Source organism: Neolamprologus brichardi, chromosome 6 (assembly GCF_056152115.1).
Source record: "Neolamprologus brichardi isolate AB-2024 chromosome 6, ASM5615211v1, whole genome shotgun sequence".
Taxonomy (NCBI): domain Eukaryota; kingdom Metazoa; phylum Chordata; class Actinopteri; order Cichliformes; family Cichlidae; genus Neolamprologus; species Neolamprologus brichardi.
The window spans coordinates 15,822,515-15,850,209 of NC_142109.1; the positions used below are offsets into that span (position 1 = coordinate 15,822,515).

The following is a 27,695-nucleotide window of genomic DNA, read 5'->3' on the forward strand; positions in this document are numbered from 1 at the left end:
TTTAGTAGTGATACAATAATTGAAACTTTATTCAACAATGAATAAAAATAAATATATATTATCTACAAAAATATAAAGTGTAGACAGGTTTCACATGTTTCTTTAAACTGACATGAAGCATTTACTGTAATGTCAATAAATCAACTCAGCAGACCAAATGCACAGGACCAAAACCAAGCAAACGGCAGGATTCAGGGAGGCATCCCGAGCGTACTTATCAGGCATCGTCATCTTATAACTTCTTATAACTTCAGTGACATGATGCAGAAAGCTTTCTTTTGTTTTGTGGTTTTACAGCGTAATTAGCTTGCTCCACTGTACGGGTAGCCCGAAATAAAAGAAACAGATTGATGCAATGCCAACTGTGACTTTAAGTGACACAGGAGAAAACCAGTCTCATCAAGCAGGCCTCGTGAGCAAATTCAAACTTTAACTGAAGACTACAAACTGTGGATGCAAGACATAATCGTATTTGCACAATTGCATTAAGTACTGTTAGTTTAACAGAGGGAATTGTTTTTGAACTGCTGAGTTTGCTGCCTGCAGCTGTGATTGTTGCATCGAAGTCTGAAGGAGCCACTAAGAACCTCAATCCAACCTATAAATAACATTTTCACATACAGGAGTGTCAAATACATCACCGGTAGCATTGCCTGCTCCAAAGTTTTATCGCAACATTGTCTATTTTCCTTCATTCATCATTTTTATTCTCTAAATGTGGTTCACCAACAAAGAACAAAACAACAACAAAAAATGAATTCACTGAAAGTGTCAAGGCACTGTTGATACAACTGAAGACACAATGTTCAGAATGTAAAATTAAACTTGTGAGGAAAAGAGAAGAGTTTTTTAAGATGAAGGGAAAAAATTTAAAAAAACACAATCATTATGAAGAAAAAACACTTCACATGTGAATCAATGTTAAGGTAATCTGGTTATTATTCGTGGACTGAGCTTCAGTTTATCGGTAATTTAGTTATTCAGTTACTTTTTCCATTAAATATATAGGAAGTCTTAAAAATAGCAGGGATTTATAATTACTACAGCACAATCAAGTTGTTTAAAGGCAGTCTAGTGTATATCATCGTGTACTGTATCAGTGAGCGATAGACTGGACTGCCTGTGAAGTCCAAGTCTTGTTTTTCTTATATTTAAACAGTGTAAGTAAACCATGACAAATACAAGTAGAAACACACAAAAATCAAAATGACCAACACAAATTTCAAATGTCTGTCGGGTCAAACACGGCATACATACACAGCTAAATGTGTTCAGTAGGAGGAGTAAATACCTGGACAAAGGTTGCTGTGATAAAAATGTAAGGTGAAAAAAAATATGTGTATATGGCATGATAGTTATAAAGAGACTTGGCAATCTAGTGAGTTGAAAAAAATATATATATATTGAGATTTGAAAAATGTGCATATAAAAAAAAGGATCTAAAAACACCAAAACCTGCTCTTAAAGTAATTATTTTTTAAAGTAAATGCATAGTATGTCTCGGACAGTTTGTTTTCCAACACATTGTTTGCATTATACATTTAGATTCAAAAATGTAAGCATAACATAATATTGTGTATTCTAGTGTGAGCAAGAGAACATTCAAGTGTTTAAACGGTTACAAATTGCTATTTGATGACTTTGTTTTATTACAATTGAATAAAATCAAACAGAATGTTATGTTTGCTGGAGTCAGTCCAGGATTATCATGCTCATGCTCAGGCTGTACAAACAGCTAGTATGACTCTGTAAAGGCCACATGCAGGTTTCAGAATATTAGTCTTACTATGAACAAGGATACTTGTGTGTTATGTTAAGTAGTATGGTTAATAGTTATGTCAGTTATATCAATTACATTGGCATTATTATGAAAATACCTGGAAATACAGACCTGCATTTAAATCTGCCTACTTTAAGAGGAAGACTGGGGAAAAAATGGTTTTGACATCACTGGGAATTACAAAAAAAAGGTTACAAGAATCAGCACTGAAGACAAGAAAACACAAAAATGTTGCACGACTGTGTATGGTGGTTACTAAATAGCCAGAAGGCTGCCCTGTGACATTGCCAATAAAACCAACCAATAAAACAAGTTACACTTTTGTTTTTCAAGGATGACATAAAATTTACCTTTACTGGGGGTGGTTTTCTCAAGTAAATGAACAATCGATCATCTTTTCCAGTACACTTTTTTTTTTTTTTACATCAAAAGACTGACTGGTGTGGGGCAGCCCACAGTCATTCATTAACAGAATAATGTTGTAAAATAACTGATAACACTTAGAACACCTCAGTAAATAAATAAGAGTCACTGTTACAGCGTTTGTCCTCTGGTGACCTAAAGCCTCCAAAATGTGCATAAAACTCATAAGGTGCTCAGAAATCATGAATAACTTTTCCAATCTTACTCCTTTGACAGGGGTAATTAGATTAACTGCCTTTAACCTGCTATCGATGAGGCCAACCTTTGATGTTATTGTGTTGTGCAGAATGACATCATAATCAGATAATGTATCTTTAGCATATCTTTTCATGATAGCATGCTCTTATTTGTGATCACACTCAATTCTTTTACCATACAGACCACAGCACATCATCTGTGATTCACCTTAATCTCTTTTGCCTTACCCTAAATATATTTGTATAGTTTAATTTCTGCAGCACTAGTGCACAAATAAAATATGTGCATTAAAATACAAATATTTTAAAACGGACATACGGTGATAAAAAATAATGATCTAACCCTAAAAAAACTTGTTAGTGCAAACTGAAAACAGGGTTTTGATGAAACAAAATCTTCGTGCAGCAACGCTACAAAACAAATGAAGATACACGTGAACGTTGATAATCCGTCAAGTCATACACAACAGCATTTAGAAATAGGTTTTATTTATGTGACAGGCTTGCATAAATAAGTTCGTCTCGGTTTGGAGGTGCCGTGGCTTCCTGACATATTTCCATTCTGTAAACTCTTTGGCATCCAGTTAATACTGCCCATCCATGTAAACAAAACTTACCAAGTTACACTCATAAAAAACCACGTTCATCCAGTCCTTTGGCTGTCACTGGGTTCCATTTTGCAGAGGGTTTATTGCTATTATGGCCTGTAAAGGGAAAAAAAAGAGTTTCCTTTAAAAAAAAAACTTGTTTTTACGACAGTCATGTGTCACTGACACAGCAACAAAGAAAACAATACGATATTGTCATTTTGTCCTTTCCAGTAACTTACTGGTTTTGTTTGGAGGCTTACTTGTTTCCGGTCTGGCTTTTGGCACATCTTGTGAATGTGTGTCACTGTTATCTCTCCGCTCACTTGCAACCGTTGTCCGTGGCACCGTGGCAGAGAGGACAAGAGGCCTCTGGTTGTGGTACTTGAGACGGTATGTTTCCGTCATGCAGTTATCCACATTGAAGTATGTTGTCAGAGAAACCTCTTGAGCAGGCACTGCCTGTTCCATCCTGCATCCAGCTGCTCTTTCCTCGCTTTCACACGATGATGGGGTACTCCTTTCTGGGTCAGACCCCGACTTGGAGCTTGCATCTGAGAAGGTTCGGAGGCCCGACATGTCGGGCTTTCTGTGAGGACTGACGTAAGATGTGGACGAAAGACGAGGACTTGATGGAAAAGGTTCTTGGAGCATCCTGGGACGAAACACTGGGTGGCCTGTTTCCCCTTGGTGAGGAGTCCGTTGGCTGGGTCGAAGGTGAGGCAACCCTGTTGTACCAAGCTGACGCTGGCTGTTCAGTTGAAGAGGTTCTGCCGTCACATTGCTGGGAGGGTGGTATGGCAGGCTTATATGGGGACACTGAGAATCAGAGGCTGTGGCCTCGCTGTTACTGGAGAGGTAAGTGCTTTCTCTATCCTCTGGCTCAGAGAGAGCAAGATCATCAGAGCTGTTCCATTCTGAGCTGCTGGTTTTTGTAATGTGCCTCAGGTTTGTACTTTCTCCAGTGTGCCCTCTACAGTTTGTCATCTCCTGCTGCTCACTCTGCCTGCTGTCCGAGCCAGATGAGATCCTCTCAGAAGACCCTGCTTTTCTGGAGGTACTAGACGTGTACTTTGATTTCCGTCTACAGAAAAAGAGGAAATTAATTAAGGTGTAAAAACTTAAAATTCATGTATATTGTCTTAAAGCATTTTGCTATATATTATTGCTATATTACATTTCAGTGTAATAACTTGGATTTATGCAAAACAACACATTTTGGGGTGCAAACTGAAGCGGCGCAAGTTTCCGACAACTTTTCAAACATCCAAGATCTACAACTTGCTGGCTGGCCTAATCACCGTAATCCAAACTACTCTGACATGTCACGTGTATTTTTTTTAAAGATATATTATACAACTGTACTTTTTCTCAGGTATCACTGATTTTCACTGAATGAAATGTCCAGGAATGTTCAAGAAGGACGCTCAGCATCTGGTCTGGTTTGCTTTTTTGTCAGCTGATGTTTGGGGAGGAGAAACTAAAGTTTCCATGACAGCAGTGCTGCAAAATAATCTCTTCTAGTAGTTATGCACACATCTATTTTTGATGTGGAGGGCATTGTAGGAACATAACAAGTTTCCAGAGGTAAACTGAGTTTTAGAATCACAGTGTTGACTTTCTGGCTCCATCCTTTAGGCCTCCTCTTCCATTTAATTTAGCTCTCTGTCTGTGTTCTCAGTTTATACTAATTATGCAATTTGTTAATTTATCCAATAAGACCCATTACACACTATAACCACAGTGCAAGTCATCCCTATATATACAGGCGGATTAAGTCCATCAACTTGAACTATTTTTTAAAAACTAAAGCCATTTTTATGTAATTCAAGAGAAACAACAAGAAACAACCTCGAACATGGACTGCTCTTTTGATGTGAATGTGAAACTTGATCATGGTTCTTTCCCTGAGGTTTGGGTTGATGTTTGCCTATAAAACAAAACAAAAAACAGGATCAAAACAAAGCAGTAAACTGAATAAAACAGGAAAGATCCAAAAAAGATAAATCCATCTTTTTATAAGGTTTATTATTACTATTATTACACAAGAAGAGCTATACAAATATTAAGACATGGAAAATCACAGGCTAAGAAACAATGAGAGGAAGTACCAGACCAAACACAAAAAAAAACCCAACATGTATGTAGCGAGACTTCTTTTTTCCTCAGACAGTGCAGACAATTATGCACTGCTGCCTATGTTAAAAAGCAAAGCTAAACAAAAGTCTAAACTAATAAGGCAGATGGGAGAAAATCATCTATGTCTGACGTCAAGGCTGTTGCCCTCTCAGGACACAAGGTGGCAGCAGCAGCAAGTTAATCTCACAAGACTTTCACACAGCTGGATGAATCAGTCAGCAAGCTCCCTCCATGCACCAGCGCAGCGAGAGGCAGTGTGGTGCTGAATTCCTTCCCTTTAAAAATAGATGTGTTATTTTTTTCTTCGCTGTTGCCCTGGAGAGGTCCATGCAAGGATAAAAGTTCTAGCTGTTGCTGGCTCTGAATGCACATAGCCTTGATTAAGTATTGAGTGCAGCACACTCCTAAGTACAGCATTCAACAGAAAGATATTTATGACAATGCCAGCAGCCACGTCCAGCTGTGCTAGCTGAACAAGCTTTGTGGGATTATCATCAGATTAATGCCTGTGCAGGACTGACTGGGTGAAGAGGTTAAATAAGCCAGTCCAAACTCAGAAATCAACATAGCCTTTACAAGACAGGCTGAAGAAAGAAAGAAAGAAAGAAAGAAAGAAAGAAAGAAAGAAAGAAAGAAAGAAAGAAAGAAAGAAAGATGAACTTTTGAAATCGAATCTAAGTTTCTTTTTTCCTTGTAAATCTTTTCATGTAAGTATTGCAAATGTTTTAAAACATATAACTGAGACCAAAGTCCTGTTTCAAATGTCACATTATATTACTTTCATTTTTTTTTTTACATGTTATCCTTTTTTTGCTTCTTTTATGGCAAAATCTACATTTAAAACATCCACATCATGTTTTTAAAGCAGATAGGACTTTTTGGAGGGATACTTACATCCACCCACAACGTATGTTTCCATGCATACCTGTTATATAAAGTGGACTTGTTTATAGAATAAGGCTGTTACATACAAGTACATGCATGTTAACATTTTACCAAAAACTGAAAATTACTAAAAGCAGGTTACAATTACGCACTGCGCTGTGGTTACTTCACACACTGCATTTATTACCAGCTAATTCTTTTACTGTGCCACGAAAACCTCAGGAAGCCTTTAAAATCGTGGAACTTACCATTGTGTGGAGGTGAGGACATTATACTAGATTTTGCATCGCCTCCTTTTTGGTGCTGCTGGCTGAAAATAAAAGACAGCAACTGAGAGTGTTTCCAAGTGTAATACAGAACCAGCATAAAAAAAACCCCAGAAGCATCAAACTTTTACTCTTTTTCTGGCAATAAATAATGCACATCAATCCAGATAATACCAGTAGTATGGCAGGACCAAAGACATATTCAAGGTCTACTGAGACTCTAATGACTAGAATTGACTTTAGATGGAATTGACTGTATAACAGTTGTTTTGAATCTTGTCTAGTCGACCCAATATATTGTCGAGCCTGTAAAAACGCATGATTGCTTTTAATTCTTACATTACATTCAAACTTTCATGTAGTTCTCTAGCTATACCATATATTGTTCTACAAAATGACAAAAATGTGCATAAAAAGGCTGAAAACAGTAGTAGTCCATGGTACCCTTTCATTTAAAGTGTTTTTATTTTCAACAGACACCTAAGGTAAATAACCAACCACAGAAAATATCTATTGTTATTACCAATTTAAAACTGATTATTAATTGCTACATTCCTTCAGACCATTACAAAAATAATGCTTTGATGAGTACCATCATCAATAACATTCATGATATTTCAAAGATACCTTTGTAATATGATAGTGACTAAATGCAGTACTCAATAGGCTGTAAAAAAAATGCAGCTTTTATTAAATAATTATTATTCCTAAAGGTGCTTATTATATTAGGAATCCTCTCTAAAATTTACCTGTGTGTATCGGTACTCTCTGTTTATAAACCATACTCACTGACAAAGACTTACAAACTGCAAATTGAACAATTATGGAGAAATTTTATTAAATTTTTCATAATATTAATTTACAAAAACCAGATGATTTCCTACCTTAAATACCTTTTACTCAATATAATTACATACTTAAATACAAGTATTTTAATAGTTTGCTTTTACTTGCATGAGGCACTTTCATATTTTAATATCTCCGTGTACAGACTGCAAATTTAGAACATGCATTTCTTTTTAAACTTTAAAGTCCTTTTTAACCATACAATTTTGGGTTGAATGTGACCTTTAAACAATCAATATTTATGTCAAATAAAGTCATTAACTGATGGGTGATTTGGAGCCTTGGTGAACACAAACAAATTTAGGACCAAATTCTCCCAGCGTAACTGCTTCTCTACACACACACAAAACAACCAATCAAAACATACTGAGTAATGAAAAGTGCCATCTGAACAAGATTTAGAATGAAAACCACTCAAAGATGGCTTTCAGTGATTAATAATTCCTTGTTAAATATACAGCCAAAACTGTTTTCTAGCTTCCAGGTTTGCTTATGTATTGTAGATATATGTGCATTTCTGTGTCTGCTGCTGGCGTCCTCCACACACTCACCCTTTAAAGTGTACATGGGAATAGAGTATTAAAATAAACTTCCCTTTTTTAGCTTCTGGGAAGCTTTTATAAATATAAAATGTCAGAGAATAAAAAAAATAATGGAAAAATATCCAGTTTCCTATCAAAGGTTTTTAAGGTGTCTCTTTTATAATTATGGCGCTCACTGTGGATCCAAATGGATTTAGCTAGACCTACTCCAGCTGGACTCAGTCCAGGTACACTGCAGTGAGCGGCGTCCATCTCAGTCTATAGAGAAAAAGCTTTTTTGTCCACAACACAAAACGTGACCAGTGGACAAGTGGAAAAAAATAGCAAGTGGCAGAATATATCCAGCTCTCTTAAAATAACCATAGACGCAAAAGGAAAACAAGAGTGCGCGTGACTATGAAACAAAAATGTGCAGAGCAGCATTTTTAAAACACATAAGCTAAAAAGATGGACAACATAAGCTTGTTTGTTTTTTTCTGTTTACATTGTAACGCCAATTGCGTGTTTTTCATAATAGTTTACAAATAGAAATGCTAGATATTGTCACTGACAAAGAACTTGACATATTCTCAAGATGTTTATTAATGAAGGTTTTTATCCATAGTGTATTAATGCCATGGTAATGAGCTGAATCAAGAAGAAATCGTCTTCTTAGATTCACACATAGTACACATTTCGCAGTGCAGGATGAGTCATAAACTTCTTTTGGTTTTCCAGGAAAAGATAGGCCTTAAAATACATTTTGAACATATACAAAACTACTTTTTGTCATTGTTAACACAGGCTTATTGGTGCTTTTAGAAAAAGATATCTGAAAATCTGATTTCTGGGCCAAACTTTTCTAGGTCATCAAAATGTCCTTTTGTCACATGTACTATTTTAATGAGAAAATTCATAACAAAAGATTCACTTAAATCTTACTCTATTTCTAGAGATCTTATGATGTTGCCTATTAAAGAAACTATTTATGAACACAGCATGCTGGCGATTTGCCGCAGGTAAAATTAAAATGACAGTATCTGTCATAGTCATCAACTGAGTCTTACCTTTGCAGCGGTACCTCCGCTGTTGATCTCTGGTCTTTAACAGCAAAGCCATCGACCCCAGGAGAATCAGGATTGGTGGAGCCACTGCTGAGTCTATCACTGCTCTCATAGCCAGACTCTGTCCTTTGAATGGTCCAGGTATCACTACGTAGAAGAGTCTTTGGGCCCCCCTTTAGTTTGCTGCCCCTCTGGTAATTTGCTCGGCTTTCTGACTCTACAGAGCTGTGGCTCTCAGTCTCAAGCCGCTGCTCGTCCTCATAAATTGTCATTAAACATTTCTGTTTCCGATCCTCTCTGGTTCGGACATATTCCCGCTCGCGATCTCGGCTTTGTTCTGGGTGCACCCTCTCGTGTGATGGTGGCTTACTACACCGTGGGCTGTCATGTTGCTGCTGACGCCGCTGCTCTAGTTCATTCAATACCGTGTCCACATTTAACACCTCCCGAATAGGTCTCCAAGTAGACTTAGACTTATTGCGACTTCCTCCACTCCCACCTTTTTCCCATTGGTCATGGGTGCCATCCTGGTCATTGTGACCTGGGAAATTATTAGTTTTCCGACTATGTCCACAACTCTGTGCACCAAAGGACTGTCCATGTGGCTCCTGAGATCCTCTGCTTGAATGGTTTGATGGCTTCTCATTACGTGGATAGCTTTTTGATTTTTCCACAGGAGGCCCTGGACCATTCTCTGGTGGAGATGAAGGTCTTGCATGCGTCATATCTAAGAACAGTGAACACAGATTATTTGCAGAATATCGCATGTAGAGCCCATGCAGTCTGCAAATTTGTCTTTCTCCTCCCAGATTTACACTGCTACCCTTATAACTAGAGAACATGTGCTATGTGCACACAGCCCTCTACCTTTGTTTTGTGATGGTTCAGTTCTTCGATGACCTCTGTCTTTTTTTGATGTTTCACCTGGCCTCTGCAAATTCTCCATGAAAGTTTCCTGAAATTTGTTAGGACTGCCAAGAGGATGTTTTACTGTTGAGGAAAATAAATTAATCAAATGACAGGACTGTGGTTTCTCTACAACACAGAAATTATACTGTTTTTGACAAATAATTTGGAATATTTCTGGCTCTCGAAAAAATAAATGAGTGTTAAATATTTACTCTGAGCCATAAACTACCTTTAGCAGGGTTAGTTCCCATGGCCCAAATTTAAGAAAAGAAATAAATAAATAACAAGTAAAATGGAAAAACTCTAAAGATTTGTATATATTTTAACTCAAGACTACAGTCTATACAAAAGACATTATTATGCTTTTGACCAACATTATGTATGATGTAACCACAACTCTCCAGCATCACAAATATTTTGGCAAAGAGGCAATAAGAGCACACACTCAAATGTGCATTCGCACTTTGAGTAATGTACTCTATCTTTTTATTTCTGCCAGGACGCTGGGGATGTAGCCAGTAGCCAGTGACTACAGATGTTTCTCATTTGATATCATGGTCACATTGATCGAACGTCCATATTGGTCATGAAACAACCACCGACAGCGGGAGAAAAGTGTAAATCCCGGAACTGGTTAGCAAGTGGTTTCTGGATTTTGTCGGCTATTACTAGGTGAAACTGGTCGCAAGAGAGTGCTGCTTGTCAGTGGTTTGATTGTTACCAAATGGCCACAGTCGCCTGTGGTTTGCATGGAAAATGTCTGCATTGTCTGCAAGCACTCACAATCTACTAATCTACTGCAGTCTACATGTTCCAGAAGATGCAACATTGATTTTGAAGGCAAATTTTTCAATACAGCTCGAAGAGTAGCCGGGGAACAGTGTCAGTGTGCTCAATGCAGACTATGGGTAACCAAAGCAATCTTAAAGAGGTTTTTGCCAATTACTTAGGAAATACACATGGTTGCTAGGACCAGTTTTTAGGCCTGCATGATTTAGCCCTGTGGGCTATTCACCTAATCTATGATCGTCATCATGACGGTCACATGTCCAAAGTGGGCAGACAAGTCAACATGACGTAGTTAGCAGTCATGTATCTCACAAAACCTCAATATCATTTTTTGATCCATAAGATGTGAAATCCTGTGCAAACACTTATTCAACAGCAATTGGAAACTTTGTCTGGTTAAGCAAAAACTGGTTGCCTTATGGTCTTGTTACACCCTGAATCTCATGATAAGACAGCAGTGTTAATCTGTTTGCACAATTAGTGGCTGTAAATTCATCCATGGGCTATGATTTACTCTTAGAGTGACTCCTTTTGCATTTTTTCCTGTGCCATATACTTATAAGAATTAGTTATGAATCAAGTAAACGGTATTGCATGAGAAAATTGTTAGAAGGGCTACTTTCATTATTAAATCATAGTCCATATAAAGTACACAGTAGATGCACCATTCTGCCGTTGCTTCTTGCCAATGGGGAAAGAGACAAAACAAAGAACATATGCTGCATCATTAACTTTGGTAAAATACACAATTGCTGCCATGGCTGCCCACCCTGTGGTGTTTCTTTGCCTTTTGTAGCAAACGGGTCACTGTGAGAAACAGTGCTGATGTGAACTGCGAACATCTGGCTTTTTAATGAGCATGATCACCTAACAGCTTCCACTGTCTTTTACTTTTGTAACTCAGCTCTTCTCTTAGTTACTTTGCTTTTTGCAGCACGGTCTCTTTCTTTTTATGTGTACTGCGCTTTAAGCAGAGGCTTCATTTTTACTTTTTATTATAAGATCTACATTAAAACATAATACAATTATTACACTACAAATATTTATATTGCAGAGAAGGAAATATTGTGAGGATTATCTGAAACATGAGGTGAAATATTGCATAATGCTGTGTGCATGCAAAGCTGGATGTTACAAAAGTGGTGAGTAAGAGCAGTGAGTAAACTGTCATATACTGTTCATTTAGCCCAATGTTGGCATTGAAGGACTTCGACCATTCCAAGCATACTAAACAGTATATGCAGCAAAGTGCTGTTTAATTTAATAAAGCAAATTTTATCTTGTGTCTTGAAATGATAGAGCAAATTTGTAACGAAAGCATTAAACCACAAAACATTTCTTGGTTTGCTGCTTTAGTTTGAATGAGCATAAAGTACTGTACAGGACTGAAAACTCACTCCTAAAAACTTAACAGGACAACAGACAAAATATGATTACATTCAATGAAAGGATAATAAAAAAAACCCTGAGCCATCTGAGTGTGAAGCAAATGCATCAACGACTTACTTTGAATGTCATAAAAACAAAAATCCTGTCCCATGCCAAAGTATCTGGGCTCCACATTAAAGCAAAACAATCCATCTAAACAGGAAAGGTGCCATTGCCAAAACCCCAAGCTTATAAATTAATGGAGGCAAATGTCGGAAATGTCCAGGGGAGGAGTGAGAACTGTGGAGCAGGGGCATGAGTGCGTTTGGCCACAGGAGCGGGGATTAGGGAGCGAGGCGTGGGTGGTAATCTGCGTGCAACAGAGGCATCATCCTCATGTCAAGTTCAAGCCAGCACATAGACCAGGACAATCTTTCCGCCTGAGGTTTAACGGCATCGCCCTGACGGAAACCATAACTGTAATTTGTGATTGACTGAAATCACCACTGTCATACTATTGTCATACTGTTAAATTTTACCTGATGATACTTTCACAAAGACAATTCAAATGCTGAAACAGACTGGGCTTTTTGGAAAAGAAATTACTAGACAAATTGGAATGGATCAGCATTCTGATCCCTATCATGCTCTCTTATGTCGTAGCTTCATTTCACTTTAAGTTCCCGGACAAGCCAAGGATAATCTCTGTGATTGCAGCCTGGTGGACACTAAACCCTATTGTTGCACAAAACTCATTGTGTAAGTGTAAGGTTTGCTTAGATAAATCATACCCACACAGTAAAAAACACACTGCACTTTTTAAATCTAAGCTAACAAAGAGAGCACACTGCATCTTACTCTGAAAAGAACACTGAGCCCAACATTATGTAACTAAAGCAAAATTCAAAGAAACAAAATTCCTTTAGCTGAATAAATTATTACGTATTACTATGTCAGAGGATTATTTTACTCCTTGCTGTATGTCCAGGTAGCTTTTAGAAAGCTAATGTTAGCTGTCCGTTAGCAAGCTATTGCAGTTAGTTAAGGCATTTGCAAACGTAATAACATGAATCATTGTTTTTTTTTTTTTAATAATCCAGAGTCCACTATTATAGAGTTACATATGTGTTACCTTACTTTAAAAAAAATAGCCTCACACTGGCATTTGAATATCACTGATAAAATACAAGATGCTAAAATAGACACAGATCACATCAAGTGTCAGGATCCCACAATTTTTCTATTCTTTCTGCTCTTGTTTATACAAAAAAAACTGTGCATCCCACTCCACAGCATCTATTAGGCACTTATTACATTAATCAGATAGAGTTGATATGGAGGCATCTTTACACAATCAGAAGTCAGTGTAGAGCCATGAATTGTTGTCCCCTGTGTGAGTGGGAATTAACTTCACTCTATGCTATATGAGAGAACATTTGAGTTTGTGAATGTGTGCGCACATGTGTGAAATTTCACATACCCCATTTTATAGTGTGAAGAATCAGTTAAGACTCATCCAGATATTAGCTGCCTAATATTACCTCATTCTTTTCACACTAGTGTTTCAGTAAAACCACCATTCCTTTTTGGAAAGTTTGTATGTCCAATCTGAAGTCACAAAAAGTTTTATGGTCATTTATCATGAATCTCTTGTTCCACCATGTGCTTTACTAGATTGAGATCTGGTGACTGTGGAGGCCATTTGAGTACAGTGAACTTAATTTACTGTTCAAGAAGCCAGTTTTCAGTGATTTGAGCTTTGGGACATGGAATGTAGTGGAGGTAGCCATAAGAGGATGGGTACAGTGATGGGTACATTTGGTGCTAAGGGGTCCAAAAAGTGTGCCACATAATATCCCCTACACTATTACACCACCACAATGATGGTTCACTGCTTTCATGTCATTTACATCAAATTCTGAGCCTACCATCTGAATGTTGCAGCCAAAATCAAGACTCGTTTGATCAGGCAAAATGTCCAATTTTGATGAGCCTGTGCAAACTGAACCCTTGAGCTCCTGTTCTTAGATTTTTAGATACTTTTCTGGCTTGGATGAACCTCGTGATTATTTCATCTAGGGATGCACCGATACCGGCATCGGGTATCGGCCTCGATACCACATTTTCTAAAGTACTCGTACTCGTTAAAAGTCCCCCGATACCGAGGACCGATACCACGGTCTGAGACCTGTCTATGTTTGAGCGGCATGTAAGGGGTTAATCACAGGCGCCGAGTGCCCACCCCCAGGCCCCAAGTTCCCGCCCCCAGGCCCCGGCTGCAGCTCAGAGCGGGGAGAAGGTGAGGCGAGACAAGTCAGCCGTATGGAACTATTTCAAAGTGAACGAAGACGCGAAAACAAAGGCGGACTGCAAATTGTGCTCAGCGAAATTGTCCAGAGGAGGCTCTAAAGGTAGCGCATTTAACACAAGCAATTTAATCAAGCACCAAAATCCCAACACGACAACGAGTACAAAGAGTTTACCCACGCTTATTTACCCATGCTTATTAGCACAGAGGAGCATAGCTGATGCTATAGCAGTGGGACGGAAAATAGTTGGGCATTTTAAACATTCCGCCTTAGCCTACTCCCGCCTCGAGGACATTCAGGGAGAGCTCAACCAGCCAATAAAGAGACTGCAGCAGGACGTACAGACGCGCTGGAACAACACGTATTACATGCTCCAGTCCCTCATTGAGCAAAAGCGAGTGCTGGGCGTGTATGTGTCCGAGCACGAACTCCCTGACTCTCTCACCGCTCACCAATGGGCTCTTATGGAGACGACTGTTGCCATCCTCACCCCCTTTGAGGAACTAACTAAAAAAGTGAGCAGCTACGACGCACTAGCCTCTGATGTCATCCCAGCTGTGACTGTGCTAGTGAGACTTCTAAACAGAGAAACAGACGAACAAAATTAAAATTAAATTTTGTTTTTTTATAATTATTTATTCTGTAATATGTTGCATACAACATGCTTTTCATTTTAAATAAATGTTCTTAATTCCAAACTAGTCCCTTGTTTGTTTGTTTTTTGTTAAATTATAGGACTAAAGCTGTTACCTGCAAATTTAAATCATGTTTTTATTAAGTACTCGGTATCGGTATCAGCGAGTACTGAAATGCAAGTACTCGTACTCGTACTCGTTTCCAAAAAAGTGGTATCGGTGCATCCCTAATTTCATTGACTGATGTCTTCCTGTTAGCTTGAAACAGTCCTCTGACCTCTGATATCAACAGGGCAACTTGTCCCAGAGAAGTGCTGCTCACTGTGAATTTTCTTTTATTTGTCATTTTATGTAAACAGCGGTTTTGCACTTGAGGAAGTAAAACATAAACATTTAATGCTTTGATTAATTACAGGTAGTAATCAGGAGTTAACTGCAGATTATTCCTAATCTGACTCGGGGTAGGCCATTATTTAATCGCATGGATTTATTGACAGTATTTGCCAACAATCCAATAATCATTAATACATTATTTACTTTCTCAAGTTAGGAAATGAAGGATAACTGATTTTAGGCATTAATGTATAATCAAACGATCTTGATGTAGAAAAATGAAGGAATGAACAGAAAGTAGGTCTATACAATTCAAACCATAAATACAAGCATTTCTGAGGCAGAGTTGAACATGTTTAGAGTGGGAAAATATAGTTCACAGTAAAAAGACATCACACCTCATATATATTGTGGATTATCCCCTTTATATATATATGTGTACATATATATATATATATATATAAAAAAAAAAAAAACCACCCAGCACGCCCCTGCGGGCGGTTTATCCTTCAAGCTCGGGTCCTCTACCAGAGGCCTGGGAGCTTGAGGGTCCTGCGCAGTATCTTAGCTGTTCCCAGGACTGCGCTCTTCTGGACAGAGATCTCCGATGTTATTCCCGGGATCTGCTGGAGCCACTCGCCTAGCTTGGGAGTCACCGCACCTAGTGCTCCGATTACCACGGGGACCACCGATACCTTCACCCTCCACATCCTCTCGAGCTCTTCTCTGAGCCCTTGGTATTTCTCCAGCTTCTCGTGTTCCTTCTTCCTGATATTGCTGTCATTCGGAACCGCTACATCGATCACTACGGCCGTCTTCTTCTGTTTGTCTACTACCACTATGTCCGGTTGGTTAGCCACCACCATTTTGTTAGTCTGTATCTGGAAGTCCTACAGGATCTTAGCTCGGTCATTCTCCACCACCCTTGGGGGCATTTCCCATTTTGACCTCGGGACTTCCAGGTTATACTCTGCACAGATGTTCCTGTACACTATGCCGGCCACTTGGTTATGGCATTCCATGTATGCCTTGCCTGCTAGCATCTTGCACCCTGCTGTTATGTGCTGGATTGTCTCTGGGGCATCTTTACACAGCCTGCACCTGGGGTCTTGCCTGGTGTGATAGACCCCAGCCTCTATGGATCTTGTACTCAGAGCTTGTTCTTGTGCTGCCATGATTAGTGCCTCTGTGCTGTCTTTCAGTCCAGCTTTGTCCAGCCACTGGTAGGATTTCTGGATATCAGCCACCTCCTCTATCTGCCGGTGGTACATACCGTGCAGGGGCCTGTCCTTCCATGATGGTTCCTCATCTCCCTCCTCTTTCTTGGGTTTCTGCTGCCTGAGGTATTCACTGAGCACGCTGTCAGTTGGGGCCATCTTCGTGATGTATTCTTGGATGTTTGTTGTCTCATCCTGGACTGTGGTGCTGACACTCACCAGTCCCCGACCCCCTTCCTTCCGCTTAGCGTACACCCTCAGGGTGCTGGACTTGGGGTGAAACCCTCCATACATGGTAAGGAGCTTTCTTGTCTTTATGTCAGTGGCTTCTATCTCCTCCTATGGCCAACTTATTATACCAGCTGGGTACCTGATCACGGGCAGGGCATAGGTGTTGATAGCCCGGATATTGTTCTTACCGTTCCGCTGAATCCTCAGGACTTGCCTGACCCTCTGCAGGTACTTGGTGGTTGCAGCTTTCCTAGCTGCCTCTTCATGGTTCCCATTCGCCTGCGGGATCCCGAGGTACTTGTAACTGTTTTGCGCCTCTGGTATTCTTGCCAATCCCTTTCTGTGCCCCGCTCATGTATTGACCCATGTGCCTGTTCATCTTAGCTGATATGATGCCTGACAGGAGCTTCCATGTAGTACTGAGGCAGGTTATTGGTCGGTAGTCGGATGGGACCGGTCCCCTTCTTGGGGTCCTTGGGGATCAGGACCATCCGACCTTCAGTTAGCCATTCCGGGTGTCTCTCGTCAACTAGCAGCTGGTTCATTTGTGCTGCCAGACGCTCGTGGAGTACAGTCAGCTTCTTCAGCCAGTAGGCGTGAACCATGTCGGGACCTGGTGCTGTCCAACTCTTCATACTGGAGACCCTTTCTTGGATATCTGCCACTGTGATGGTTACTGGACCCTGTTCAGGGAGGTTGCTATGATCTGCCCTCAGATCCACTAGCCACTGAGCATTGCCGTTATGGGTTGCGTCCTTCTCCCATATGCTCTTCCAGTATTGCTCCGTGTCCAGCCTTGGTGGTGCTGTTCTCTTATTGTTCCCTTGCCACTGAGAGTACACCTTTGCTGGTTCTGTGGAGAACAGCTGGTTTATTCTCCTGCCTTCTATCTCTATGGTGTACCTCCTCAAGCGGCTGGCCAAGGCTGTGAGTCTTTGCTTGGCAGTTTCCAAGGCCTCAGGTATGGACAGGTTGCTGTATTTTTTATGCACCTTCTTTGTCGCACCTTTCTGCAACTCCGTTAGTTGGCTAACCTCCCTCCGTGCTACTTTGATCTTGCCCTCTAGCCTCTTTCTCCATGGAGGGCACTGCTCCTTGTGGCTGTTCAACTTATAGACAAGCATCTCACTGATCACTGCTGCCGTATTGTAGATCAGCTTATGATGGCCCCAACTGACTGAGTGCTCAGTGAATACCTCAGGCAGAAAAAACCCAAGAAAGAGGAGGGAGACGAGGAACCATCATGGAAGGACAGGCCCCTGCACGGTATGTACCACCAGCAGATAGAGGAGGTGGCTGATATCCAGAAATCCTACCAGTGGCTAGACAAAGCTGGACTGAAAGACAGCACAGAGGCACTAATCATGGCAGCACAAGAACAAGCTCTGAGTACAAGATCCATAGAGGCTGGGGTCTATCACACCAGGCAAGACCCCAGGTGCAGGCTGTGTAAAGATGCCCCAGAGACAATCCAGCACATAACAGCAGGGTGCAAGATGCTAGCAGGCAGGGCATACATGGAACGCCATAACCAAGTGGCCGGCATAGTATACAGGAACATCTGTGACGAATATGGCCTGGAAGTTCCGAGGTCAAAATGGGAGACGCCCCCAAGGGTGGTGGAGAATGACCGAGCTAAGATCCTGTAGGACTTCCAGATACAGACGGACAAAATGGTGGTGGCTAACCAACCGGACATAGTGGTGGTAGACAAACATGAGAAGACGGCCGTAGTGATCGATGTAGCAGTTCCGAATGACAGCAATATCAGGAAGAAGGAACACGAGAAGCTGGAGAAATACCAAGGGCTCAGAGAAGAGCTCGAGAGGATGTGGAGGGTGAAGGTAACGGTGGTCCTTGTGGGAATCGGAGCACTAGGTGCGGTGACTCCCAAGCTAGGCGAGTGGCTCCAGCAGATCCCGGGAACAACATCGGAGATCTCTGTCCAGAAGAGCGCAGTCCTGGGAACAGCTAAGATACTGCGCAGGACCCTCAAGCTCCCAGGCCTCTGGTAGAGGACCCGAGCTTGAAGGACCGCCCGCAGGGGCGAGCTGGATGTTTGGGTTTTTTTTTGAGAAGTTATAATAAGTGGAAGGCTGTCTTACCGTTCATGTCACCGTTTACTTGGGCTTTGTAGCGGGGACACATGGTGGTCTGCCTTGGTGCATCTTCATTAGATACAGGACTGCCCTCGGGGTTGGTGTAAAATAAAAGAAGCGGCTGGAAATGTCCTCTAATGCATTTAGAAGCAACATCTTTCCATTTGGACCCAATCTGAAAAAAAGGTGAAAATAACTGAGTTAGAGCATGTAACACAGTAGTAGGTAATACACTTTTGAAAAGGGGTAAGGCGGATTAATGGCAGACATCCTAACCTCTTTCACAGTAGCATCATCAAAAAACATCCACTTTGAAGATTTGGTGTGATAGGCAAAAGCTGAGTAATGTTTACTCGCAAAACAGATCATCCCCACCAGATGTAGCTCACTCCGTTTAGCATTTTCATCAGTGACTCGGTTGAAAAGCTGAAAGAGAGCAAATTGAAGTTTGATGGTTTTGTGCAAATGCTAAATCCTATGAAAATATCAGTTATTTGTGTGACTTCCGTGGCCAGTTTAAAGATTACAGCATGCTGACCTTCATATATATGATATTAAATGATAAAATTGGCAAATATCTTTTGATATGTACATTTGTAACAAGTCTTTTAAAACACTGGACAAAAGTACAAAAAGTACAATGCTTTTTATCTATAATAATCTAATGGATTTCCATTTGTTATCAGGTTACTGGTAACTCCATTCAGCCTTTGACTTGGTCTTACCCCACACAGGTTCAAACGGGGGCTAAGGGACTTAATAACATCATCTGTAAGATCAGACTGCTCGGCGTCCCATACAAATCCAATCGTCACAATCTCTGGACAGTTCATTAGGACGCGACGGATCTTGATGCTCTGACCACAGTTACTCTGCATAACAAATAATGCATTTAAGGATAAAAACAATTGGGCATAGCAATTTTTAATTGTCCAGTAAAGTCCAGTAAAACTATATAATCTTTCTATTTGAAAAAAAAATTATATTTGCATTTAAGTTATGCAGTAATGGGAAATGTGCCTTTCTAATGGGCTACTAGTTTAGGCAAATATGCTGTCTTTTCTAACTCTGAGAAAAACCCACTCTGTTGGATGTTTTGTAATTAGTTTTTAGTGATAAAGTTGTAAAGTTGTAATAAAGTTGTTTATAAAACACTTTACCAAAATTGCAAAATACTTTAAAACAACAACCAATAAAAACAAAGATGCAGACACTGGTAAGGAAAAAGTTCTTCACTCAAAGTAATAAAGGCATTAAATAAACAAGACAAGAATGAATAAACAAGACGCACAATAAAAAAATGAAATGACCGTGTGTAAATAAAACACTTACAATGTGGCTGAAAGTTTTGAATTGTTTTACAATTTGATTGAGGCTAGCTGTTCTGCTTATATAACTTTCACTGAACCAATCTCACTGTTGGAAACACATAAAAAAAAGCAAATGTGAACTTTTCTTACTAACTTCTTTTAAGCAAATTTCCCCAAATGTCAGAGTCATAGGTTGTGTCTTTTTGAGGTATAAACAAAAAGATGAAATAAACTGAAAGGAAATTAAAGTGACTTAAATATCATCATCAGAATATTGCATAAAGCAGCCAGAGAGCATGGGAAGAGTACGGGTTTAAGGGAACACAGCACTGTGCCTTAACTGATGCACACTGAAAAGGAAGACAGCGGTAGCAAATACAGATGAGAGAAAAACAGTGGATAAGCCCTTACCGCTATTTATATCCTAACACTAGTCTGGCATCGTCTCCTTCCGGTCGCTTCAAGTGCAGTGTCACAGCAGAAAGCACAGAGTGTACTCTGCACAGTTGCAACAGTCATTTTTGTGTCCATTTTAAAGTATCATACTAACTGTTAAACTGAATGCCTAAATTATTCATTTATAGCTGCGTCAAACAAATCAGCATTTGCTAAAGGTTAAATTCAGACAGATGTTCTTACTAAATAGCAAAACAGGGAAAAGGTAGTGAGCCACCGATTTTCTAAGAAATATTACCACAGGAAAAGGAAAAGTGACAGCAAATATGGAACATACCGGGCAGCTTCGGAGGTCACCTGTGTTGTTTGCTGCCTGCAGCAATTCTCCAAACATGTCTGACCTTAGCCGTTCGCTCTTCCCCAACATGCGATCAACCTGTTGGCTGGGTGCAAAAACAGAAAATGCATCAACTAATATTTTGTTCCCATTCGATGTATAACATTAAAAAAGTGTGAATCAGAAAATATGATCCAAACAATAAATCTGATATAAAATCTGTATTTAAGCAGATAATAATAATATTTATGCTATTTATTATTGAGGTTGTGCATTTTATTATTTTTTGTCTTTGTAAGGTAGAGTGTGCAAAGCCCACGAAACACCTGCTGATAAAATCCAATAATAATAACAGACTACAGCTAAAAATCCCCTCTGGACACATTTGAAGAAATATAAAAACACTTTTCCATTAAAAAACTGTGCAAACTGTGCAATTATTTAGCAGGTAACAAACCATCATTTACTCTCTGAAAGAGTAATTGATTCTGCAAACAATTTAAAAATTCACAAATCCTGCATGAATGTACACACATCTCATACTTACATAGAGTAGAAAGAGAATGTAAAAATATCTTTCCATTAAACTGTTTATGAAGGTGTTTTGTTTTTTAACACACAAAGTGAAGGTTAAATATACAAAGGAAATCACAATAGCAACCATAGTAGGTGACACTGGACTGGATTGGAAAATGTTGAAGTCGTTACGATATTGGAATTTCAAACTTCATAGCAATAGCCAGCAAAATGCTGGATACCACTTTTTTACCATTAAAAAGAAATACAAAATTAATCAATGACAACACTATTTTTAGGTTGTCTGAAACAGGACAAAAAACTATGAGGTTAAAAATTACAGATATTTTAAGACTTTCGTTGGTAGTGCAAAAAAGGAAAAAACATATTTTTAAATTGTCTGAAGTAGTGCTGTGCTTCAGGTGACGGCACTATATACTGCTGATCAGGGGGATTTTGTAAGGTAGGCTGCCAATGTTTCTATGTAACTGATGTAGACTTCTCTCAGTTTCAAATTGTGATTTTTTGTCAAATTTGTTTTTAGTGTTATCCTGATAATTAAGGTTGTCTATTAATAATAAACATAGGCAGGACTGATAAGATTCGCTTCCTCGCTCCCACATGAATATTGCTGTTTTATTTTTAACCACAGCCGCTAGCTGCTGCCTTAATGACAACTTAACAGGTTGATAATGTGGTTATTGGGGGATTGCTAATAGTTAAACAGCTAACATTAATGTGTACGTTGGTCAAGTTAACAGTTATGATAACTGTTTAATATTTAATGTTGTTGAAATGGGAGCTTCACCAACCTCTGAAAGTGAGTAAAGCAAATATGGATCAAGACATATTCAGTTTTGTTATCATTAGTATATGAGTACTGATTTTAGACAAGATCAGTCACTACTAAACATTTTTTTTATCTTTATGGTACAACAGTTTTTAGTGGGCAGCATTAGAGTTGTGGCCACTAGGTGTATATATTCATTCACTAGGTGTATATAATTAGCAGGGTGTTATTTGGCATCCATTTTGAGGTTCTTAAGAAACAAAAAGATTAACACAGAAAATTTCAAACAGGGATAAAGTGATTGTAAAAATTCTTTGGCAATGTTTGAAATTTAGCTAACATCAAGTTAATGCAGATGTCGATATCTATACGTTTTTTATGCACTTATTCCCCCATTGATGGAAAAGAAGCAAATTAATTTTCTAAACAACTATTACTTTAATAAATAACAATTTTAAGTCTTTCAGCTTTACACCTCACTATCTTTTAAAATTAATGTGGCAATATGAGTGAGCAAAGCTGTTCAACCTTTATTGCTATATGTCTTCTATCCATCACGTTTTGTTCCATAACGATTTAAAAGCACAAAAACATTTATAATCTATTAATTTCAATTTAATAATGGTAGCTTGGAAATAAATGAATGCAAAGACTAGACTTGTAGTCTAGTCTAGTCTTGGAGCATAGCTGAGCCACTGTGTGAGAGCTGAGCAGCGAAAGGAAATCAAGTGAGGAGCCGGCTCTCGCTCAATGGGAGTCGACTCCTCTGATTCACTACAAAGCACTCTCTAAGCACGGCTCTGATGCTTTTGCACGTGACACATTATCGAACGTTACGTTGTGTGTCATGGATACTGTTGACTCCAAATCTCCCGACCACTATGTCGATCTGAGACAGCAAGACCAAGACAAAACCGAGACCAAAGTACATCGAGACCAAGACAAGACCGAGACCACGTAAAAGTGGTCTTGAGACCGGTCTCAAGACCAAGACCAGTCTCGAAACATCCAACTCTAACAAAGACACTATTATTGATTTCTCACATCATTAAGATCGTGTGAAAAATTGATGGAAGTTTGTTTCTGCCACTGAAATGCTTCTTTTTGGCTGTCAAAGTCAAACTTTTCGGTTATTATCTTTAAATTTCAACTTAATAATTTGAAATTATGGTTAGATCTGAGACTCACTAATTCAAAATACTGAAAACATATGAAAACAAATTATTACGTTTCAATTTAGAGATAATACGCTGGATCTCCAAAAGTTGATTACGTTCATCTGGACATAGCGTTTTGTGGGAGAAACGTTTTGTCACTCATCCAAGTGACTTCTTCAGTCTCAGCTGACTGCAGGTTTCCCCAATCTTATAAACAGTACATTTGCATAATGACTGAAACCAGCCCACTGAAGGATAATAATACGCTGGAATTTATTTTTTGTCAGGTGCAGGTGAAAAAAGTCAGAAACAATCTTGCACATATTTGAACTAAAAATTGTGACTACAATAAACCACAATAGACCTGCTGATAATAACCAGCCTTGGATTTGTAATGTGATGACTTGATTAAAACTAGAAACCATCATAAAATCAGGTGATTTTATGATGGTTATTTTAGCATTGGTAGTATTTTGACATTTAAATTGGATTTACTGCTTTGGCCTGATTTATTAAACTTTTAATCAACCAATATCAATATTTTTTATCAATCGAGTACTTACCATAAAGCAGTAGTGGAGACATAATGTACTAATTCTGTGAATGGGTGTGGGTCGGAAGATGCGCCACAACAGCGACACACGAACTGCAAAACAAAGGCTGTGCATTATTCTACTGTTTCAAGTTTACAGTCTAGCGTGTTAGATGCATATTTCTAACAAGCAACCAGCTATATCACTCTTTTTATTATTTCAATTCATTAATTGAAAAAACTGACCAACTTAAAATTATCCCCTTCTTTTGCACAAGACAACGCTATTGTGTAGTAGTTTTTTTAATAACACATAGTGGTTTTTACAAGATTACTCACTTGCTCATAAAGCATCATTGCAAACTTCTGATGGGTGATGCAGGATTTGGAAGAGCATGAATCAGTCGCCGTGTCTGAAACTATGTGTAAATGAATTCGCTCCAAGATGTTCTCCTATTATGTGTGAGAGCAGATACAGAGGCAACGATCAATACAAAGAACACAGCACAGGTAATTGTAAACACAAAAGTTGATGCAGTAAATGAGAACCACTGAGTAACACTTCACGTAAGCGTGTATTTAATACTCCTCAAAAACGTAACTATGGTGATCATGTACCAACATTTGGACAGTCTTTTAATGTTCCTATTTCTTCTTTCTTTTCTTCAGTAACACAGTAATACTCTTTAACACTCAGTTAGTGTGGAAAGGCGAGCTGAAGATTATTTTTGATTGTAAAGCAAAAGGCATGGTGTCAACATACAAAGCACTCAGCAGCATCATCCATCAGCCCAAGCTGGAAACGTTGCTCATCCTTAAAAGTTTCAGCAAGGGCGTTACGCAAGCTGTCGGAGGGAAGCACCCGCTCTCTGCTCTGCTGAAACTGGCTGAATATACTCTGAAAAAAACATAATTAGTTGCATAATTAATTTTTAGTTTGCGATGCAGATATTGCATGTATGATCAGACAAGAATTTAATCCTGGACAAAACTAATTTTAAAAAAAGAAGAATGACTTAATGAATTAACACTAAATGTACCTTTAAAGCGCAGAAAATGCAGGCATCACCGAGACAAAAGTGACCTGAGAGCTGCCTCAGACTTCTCCTGAAAATGTCCAGCTGCCAAAGCACCTGTGGGTGTCCAATCAACCACACACATGTGTTCACACAAGGACATAAACTAAAAAAGAGTGTTAGAGTTACCCAGAAATCTAAACCTATTTAAAACATGGTGCACACCTGAACAGCGCTGTTTAAGAAGCAGCTATTCTGGCCGGGCTCATTCAGCAGGCCTTTGGTGAGTGCGAGGGACAGCATGCTCCCAGGCTGGTAGGATTTCTTCAGGCCTCCTCCAGGTTTTTTGAACATCTTCACCCATGCCATGGAATTATTGCCTGCAGCTAAAGGAAAAAAATAACTTTTTAAATTAGAACTTCCAAAAGTTATTCTCTCTACACAAATCAACTTTTGACTTACTTTTTGTTCTTATTACCAAGTAATGATGCAACTCTAAGCTATACTTATAATATCAATTTAGCACCATCTACATTCTTATCTCCTTATACTTTGTTCATCTGCCTTTGTCCCATGTACTTATAGTTGGTGCTCAGTGGGTTTAAATATAATATATTATAATAGATATTATATTTTATTGTATTTTTGGTGGTGGTGGTGTTGTAAATGAAAAAAAGTACTTTGAAAAAGAAACAACTAGTGTCAACTCAAAACACACCACCACCCAGATTTCTGTCAATTTAAATGCAGTTGCAGCTAAACTCCAGTATACCTATAGTAATAATATTTATTGCATACTGTAATGGAGGCCCTGCTTGAAAGTTCTGTTGATCTTGGATACAGTGTTCATTACATCACTAATGCAAATGACTGATTTGGTCAGACGCCAGATGAATCCTGTGAACTACCTTCTCCAGAGTTGGGGGGAGACTTGCTGCAGTTGGACATGTTGGGATGAGGGAGATAGTGAGTTGGTCTGGCCATGGGCTCCAACCATTTCATCCCCACGCACCTCCTGAGCGGTTTGTGGATAGCATTGTCAGTCACAAGGCAGCCTCAGCCATGTGCTGCCCAACATTGAATGCTACTGGACAAAGTCTGAGGACCGAGGAGGGGGGGGGAAAGGTGTAACATTTTAAATACTGAGAAAATATTTTATTATGGAATCCTCAAAAACTATGATTGTTTTTAAGCTTAAACATAAAATGAAATACAGATATAAGATAAAATAAACAACAATCCAGAGACACTTTCTTGTATCTTACTTATATGATCCGACTTTACTCCTTTCATGTCTCTGGAATAGCTTAATTTCTTATGAATATAGTATGAAATGAAAATGAATGGCTACAGAAGGAAAGTAGTAAATAACACCGTGGTTGTACATTTTAAAAAGACATAACATTTCATTTTAAAGCTACATCCATATATGCATAAAAAAATCAAAACACAAATAAATGAATCGTGACTTGTGCAAGATCCCTCATTTGCATATCTATACACAGGCGAATAAGTTATTATTTTAAATAGTATATTATTGGTAAATGCTATTGTAAAAGTGACATAGCCAATATGAAATACATGCTGAAACAACGTTGATTTCAGGACATTAATTTCATCCTGAAGTCAATGTTGGTAACAAACTCAACAGTGTCATCATTTATTCTAACGTTTCAGTGGCCACATGTGTTTGTTGCAACCCTCTCTGACGCCATGTGATGCCTGTATAGGCCTATACGTGTAAATAAGCGCCCATCTTTGCTGTCGGGTTCATGAAGGGGGCATACATCCTCCTTTATTGAACGGGATTTGTTGACCTGATCCTTGGTCCTGTGTTTCCTTGCGATAACAACCTACCCACCCTACACCCACCACCCCAAAATATAAATAAATAAATAAATAAAGCTTCGACGTTCCCACAGTAGGAGACACGTTGCCAGTGTTACACAGCCTTACGCTGTAGATTTTACTGTATATGGGAGCAGCTCCCGGTCTGCCAGTGTATCATAAATATGCCGCAACTTGCATTCATGCAGTGGGAAAACAAGCGCTCTTCTACACTCACCTTAAAGAGGAGTCGGATATCGGATAGTTGTCTCTCCTCTCCGCTGAAGGCGCAGAGCGGTCCAGCTGTCAACGCAAAAAAAAAAAAAAAATCCAAAACAATCCACGATTGGTCGGTGAATCCTGCAAATAAAACTGCCCAGAAATGACTGCAGATAGGTCCACGTAACGCACTCTCTGTGCAGCATTCCCAACCCCTCCGACACGCACACGAGCGGCAGCCCGAGCCCCTGCTTCCCTGCTTGATAGCGCACTCAACGCAGGACAGTGTTATTTCACTGGAATTAGTCCCCCCGCCTTTTTTTTTTGTAAAACGGGGCCGATGATGGCCTGTACCAGAATGTCCGACGCGGATTAGTGATGTTTTGAGACTTGAGAGGTCAAACTCCGCCCCTAGTGTAGCCTCAAGTGCACTGCTGCTGTATTGCAATCTTCAATCCCTGCATGGCAAACTGTGTGCTGGCGGAAGGTCAGACTTCCAACTTGTCATGATGATGATGAGAGAAGACATCACATGACTGCACTGGTTTCATAATCATGCAGCACTGTGGGGACTAACCCCTGCCTGCGCTGTGCTGCACAGGCTCTCATTCAAATAAATTTAATAAAAAAGAGTAGCATGTCTTTGCTGCATTTTATGTCTTTGTTTGGAGTCCAAGTGAAATCCCAAATGCGTAAATATTCCACAAGTGTCTTTTCAAGCAACGCCAGATAAAGGGCTCCGTCCCCGTTCTTATAAAATATAAGCTGAGGGAGAAAACTGCGCCCAATATTGAACATTTTGTCAAGAGGCTTTGGAGAAATTTTAAACCCACAGTCTCTATCTGTGTGAGTGTAATGCTGCAGTAAACAGCACATGCAGTCGCTAAAAAAAATCCGGGCAGATGGAGGGCCTAGCAGGGGCAAAACTGCCCAGCTGAGCAGGTTATAAGTGTACACAGGAAGACTCAAAGAGACTGATGGTGCATGTAAGCTGGAG

General features: G+C 39.4%; 1 protein-coding gene and 1 pseudogene across 2 annotated transcripts; both read right to left on the bottom strand.

Annotated features, from left to right (window-relative positions):
* Positions 1 to 27,155, bottom strand: usp53b (ubiquitin specific peptidase 53b). 2 transcript variants are annotated; one of them, XM_006787146.2, is made up of 17 exons: positions 26,718 to 27,155; positions 25,561 to 25,750; positions 24,878 to 25,038; positions 24,677 to 24,769; positions 24,400 to 24,534; positions 23,976 to 24,089; positions 23,668 to 23,750; positions 20,642 to 20,747; positions 19,324 to 19,470; positions 18,875 to 19,024; positions 18,605 to 18,773; positions 9,576 to 9,698; positions 8,712 to 9,435; positions 6,260 to 6,321; positions 4,839 to 4,917; positions 3,251 to 4,071; positions 1 to 3,104 (listed from the first exon to the last, which is right to left on the bottom strand). In XM_006787146.2, exons 2-17 carry the CDS (start codon positions 25,652 to 25,654, stop codon positions 3,028 to 3,030), a joined length of 3,138 nt encoding a protein of 1,045 aa, XP_006787209.1. In that variant the 5' UTR covers positions 25,655 to 25,750; positions 26,718 to 27,155; the 3' UTR covers positions 1 to 3,027. The 2 variants fall into 2 exon arrangements, with proteins under 2 accessions (XP_006787209.1, XP_035762173.1); XM_035906280.2 differs by having other exon boundaries at positions 3,230 to 4,071.
* Positions 12,119 to 17,579, bottom strand: LOC148102512 (uncharacterized; annotated as a pseudogene).
* Positions 27,156 to 27,695: the final 540 nt, after the last annotated feature.

Excerpts from the sequence above, each read along its gene's own strand:
- usp53b (XM_035906280.2), bottom strand. The coding sequence starts at position 25,654 with ATGAAATGGTTGGAGCCCATGGCCAGACCAACTCACTATCTCCCTCAT. Across the intron at positions 25,039-25,560 it reads TCCCCCCAACTCTGGAGAAG|CTGCAGGCAATAATTCCATG; the intron begins GTAGTTCACAGG and ends TTTTTCCTTTAG. Across the intron at positions 6,322-8,711 it reads GCGGAGGTACCGCTGCAAAG|CCAGCAGCACCAAAAAGGAG; the intron begins GTAAGACTCAGT and ends TTTTATTTTCAG.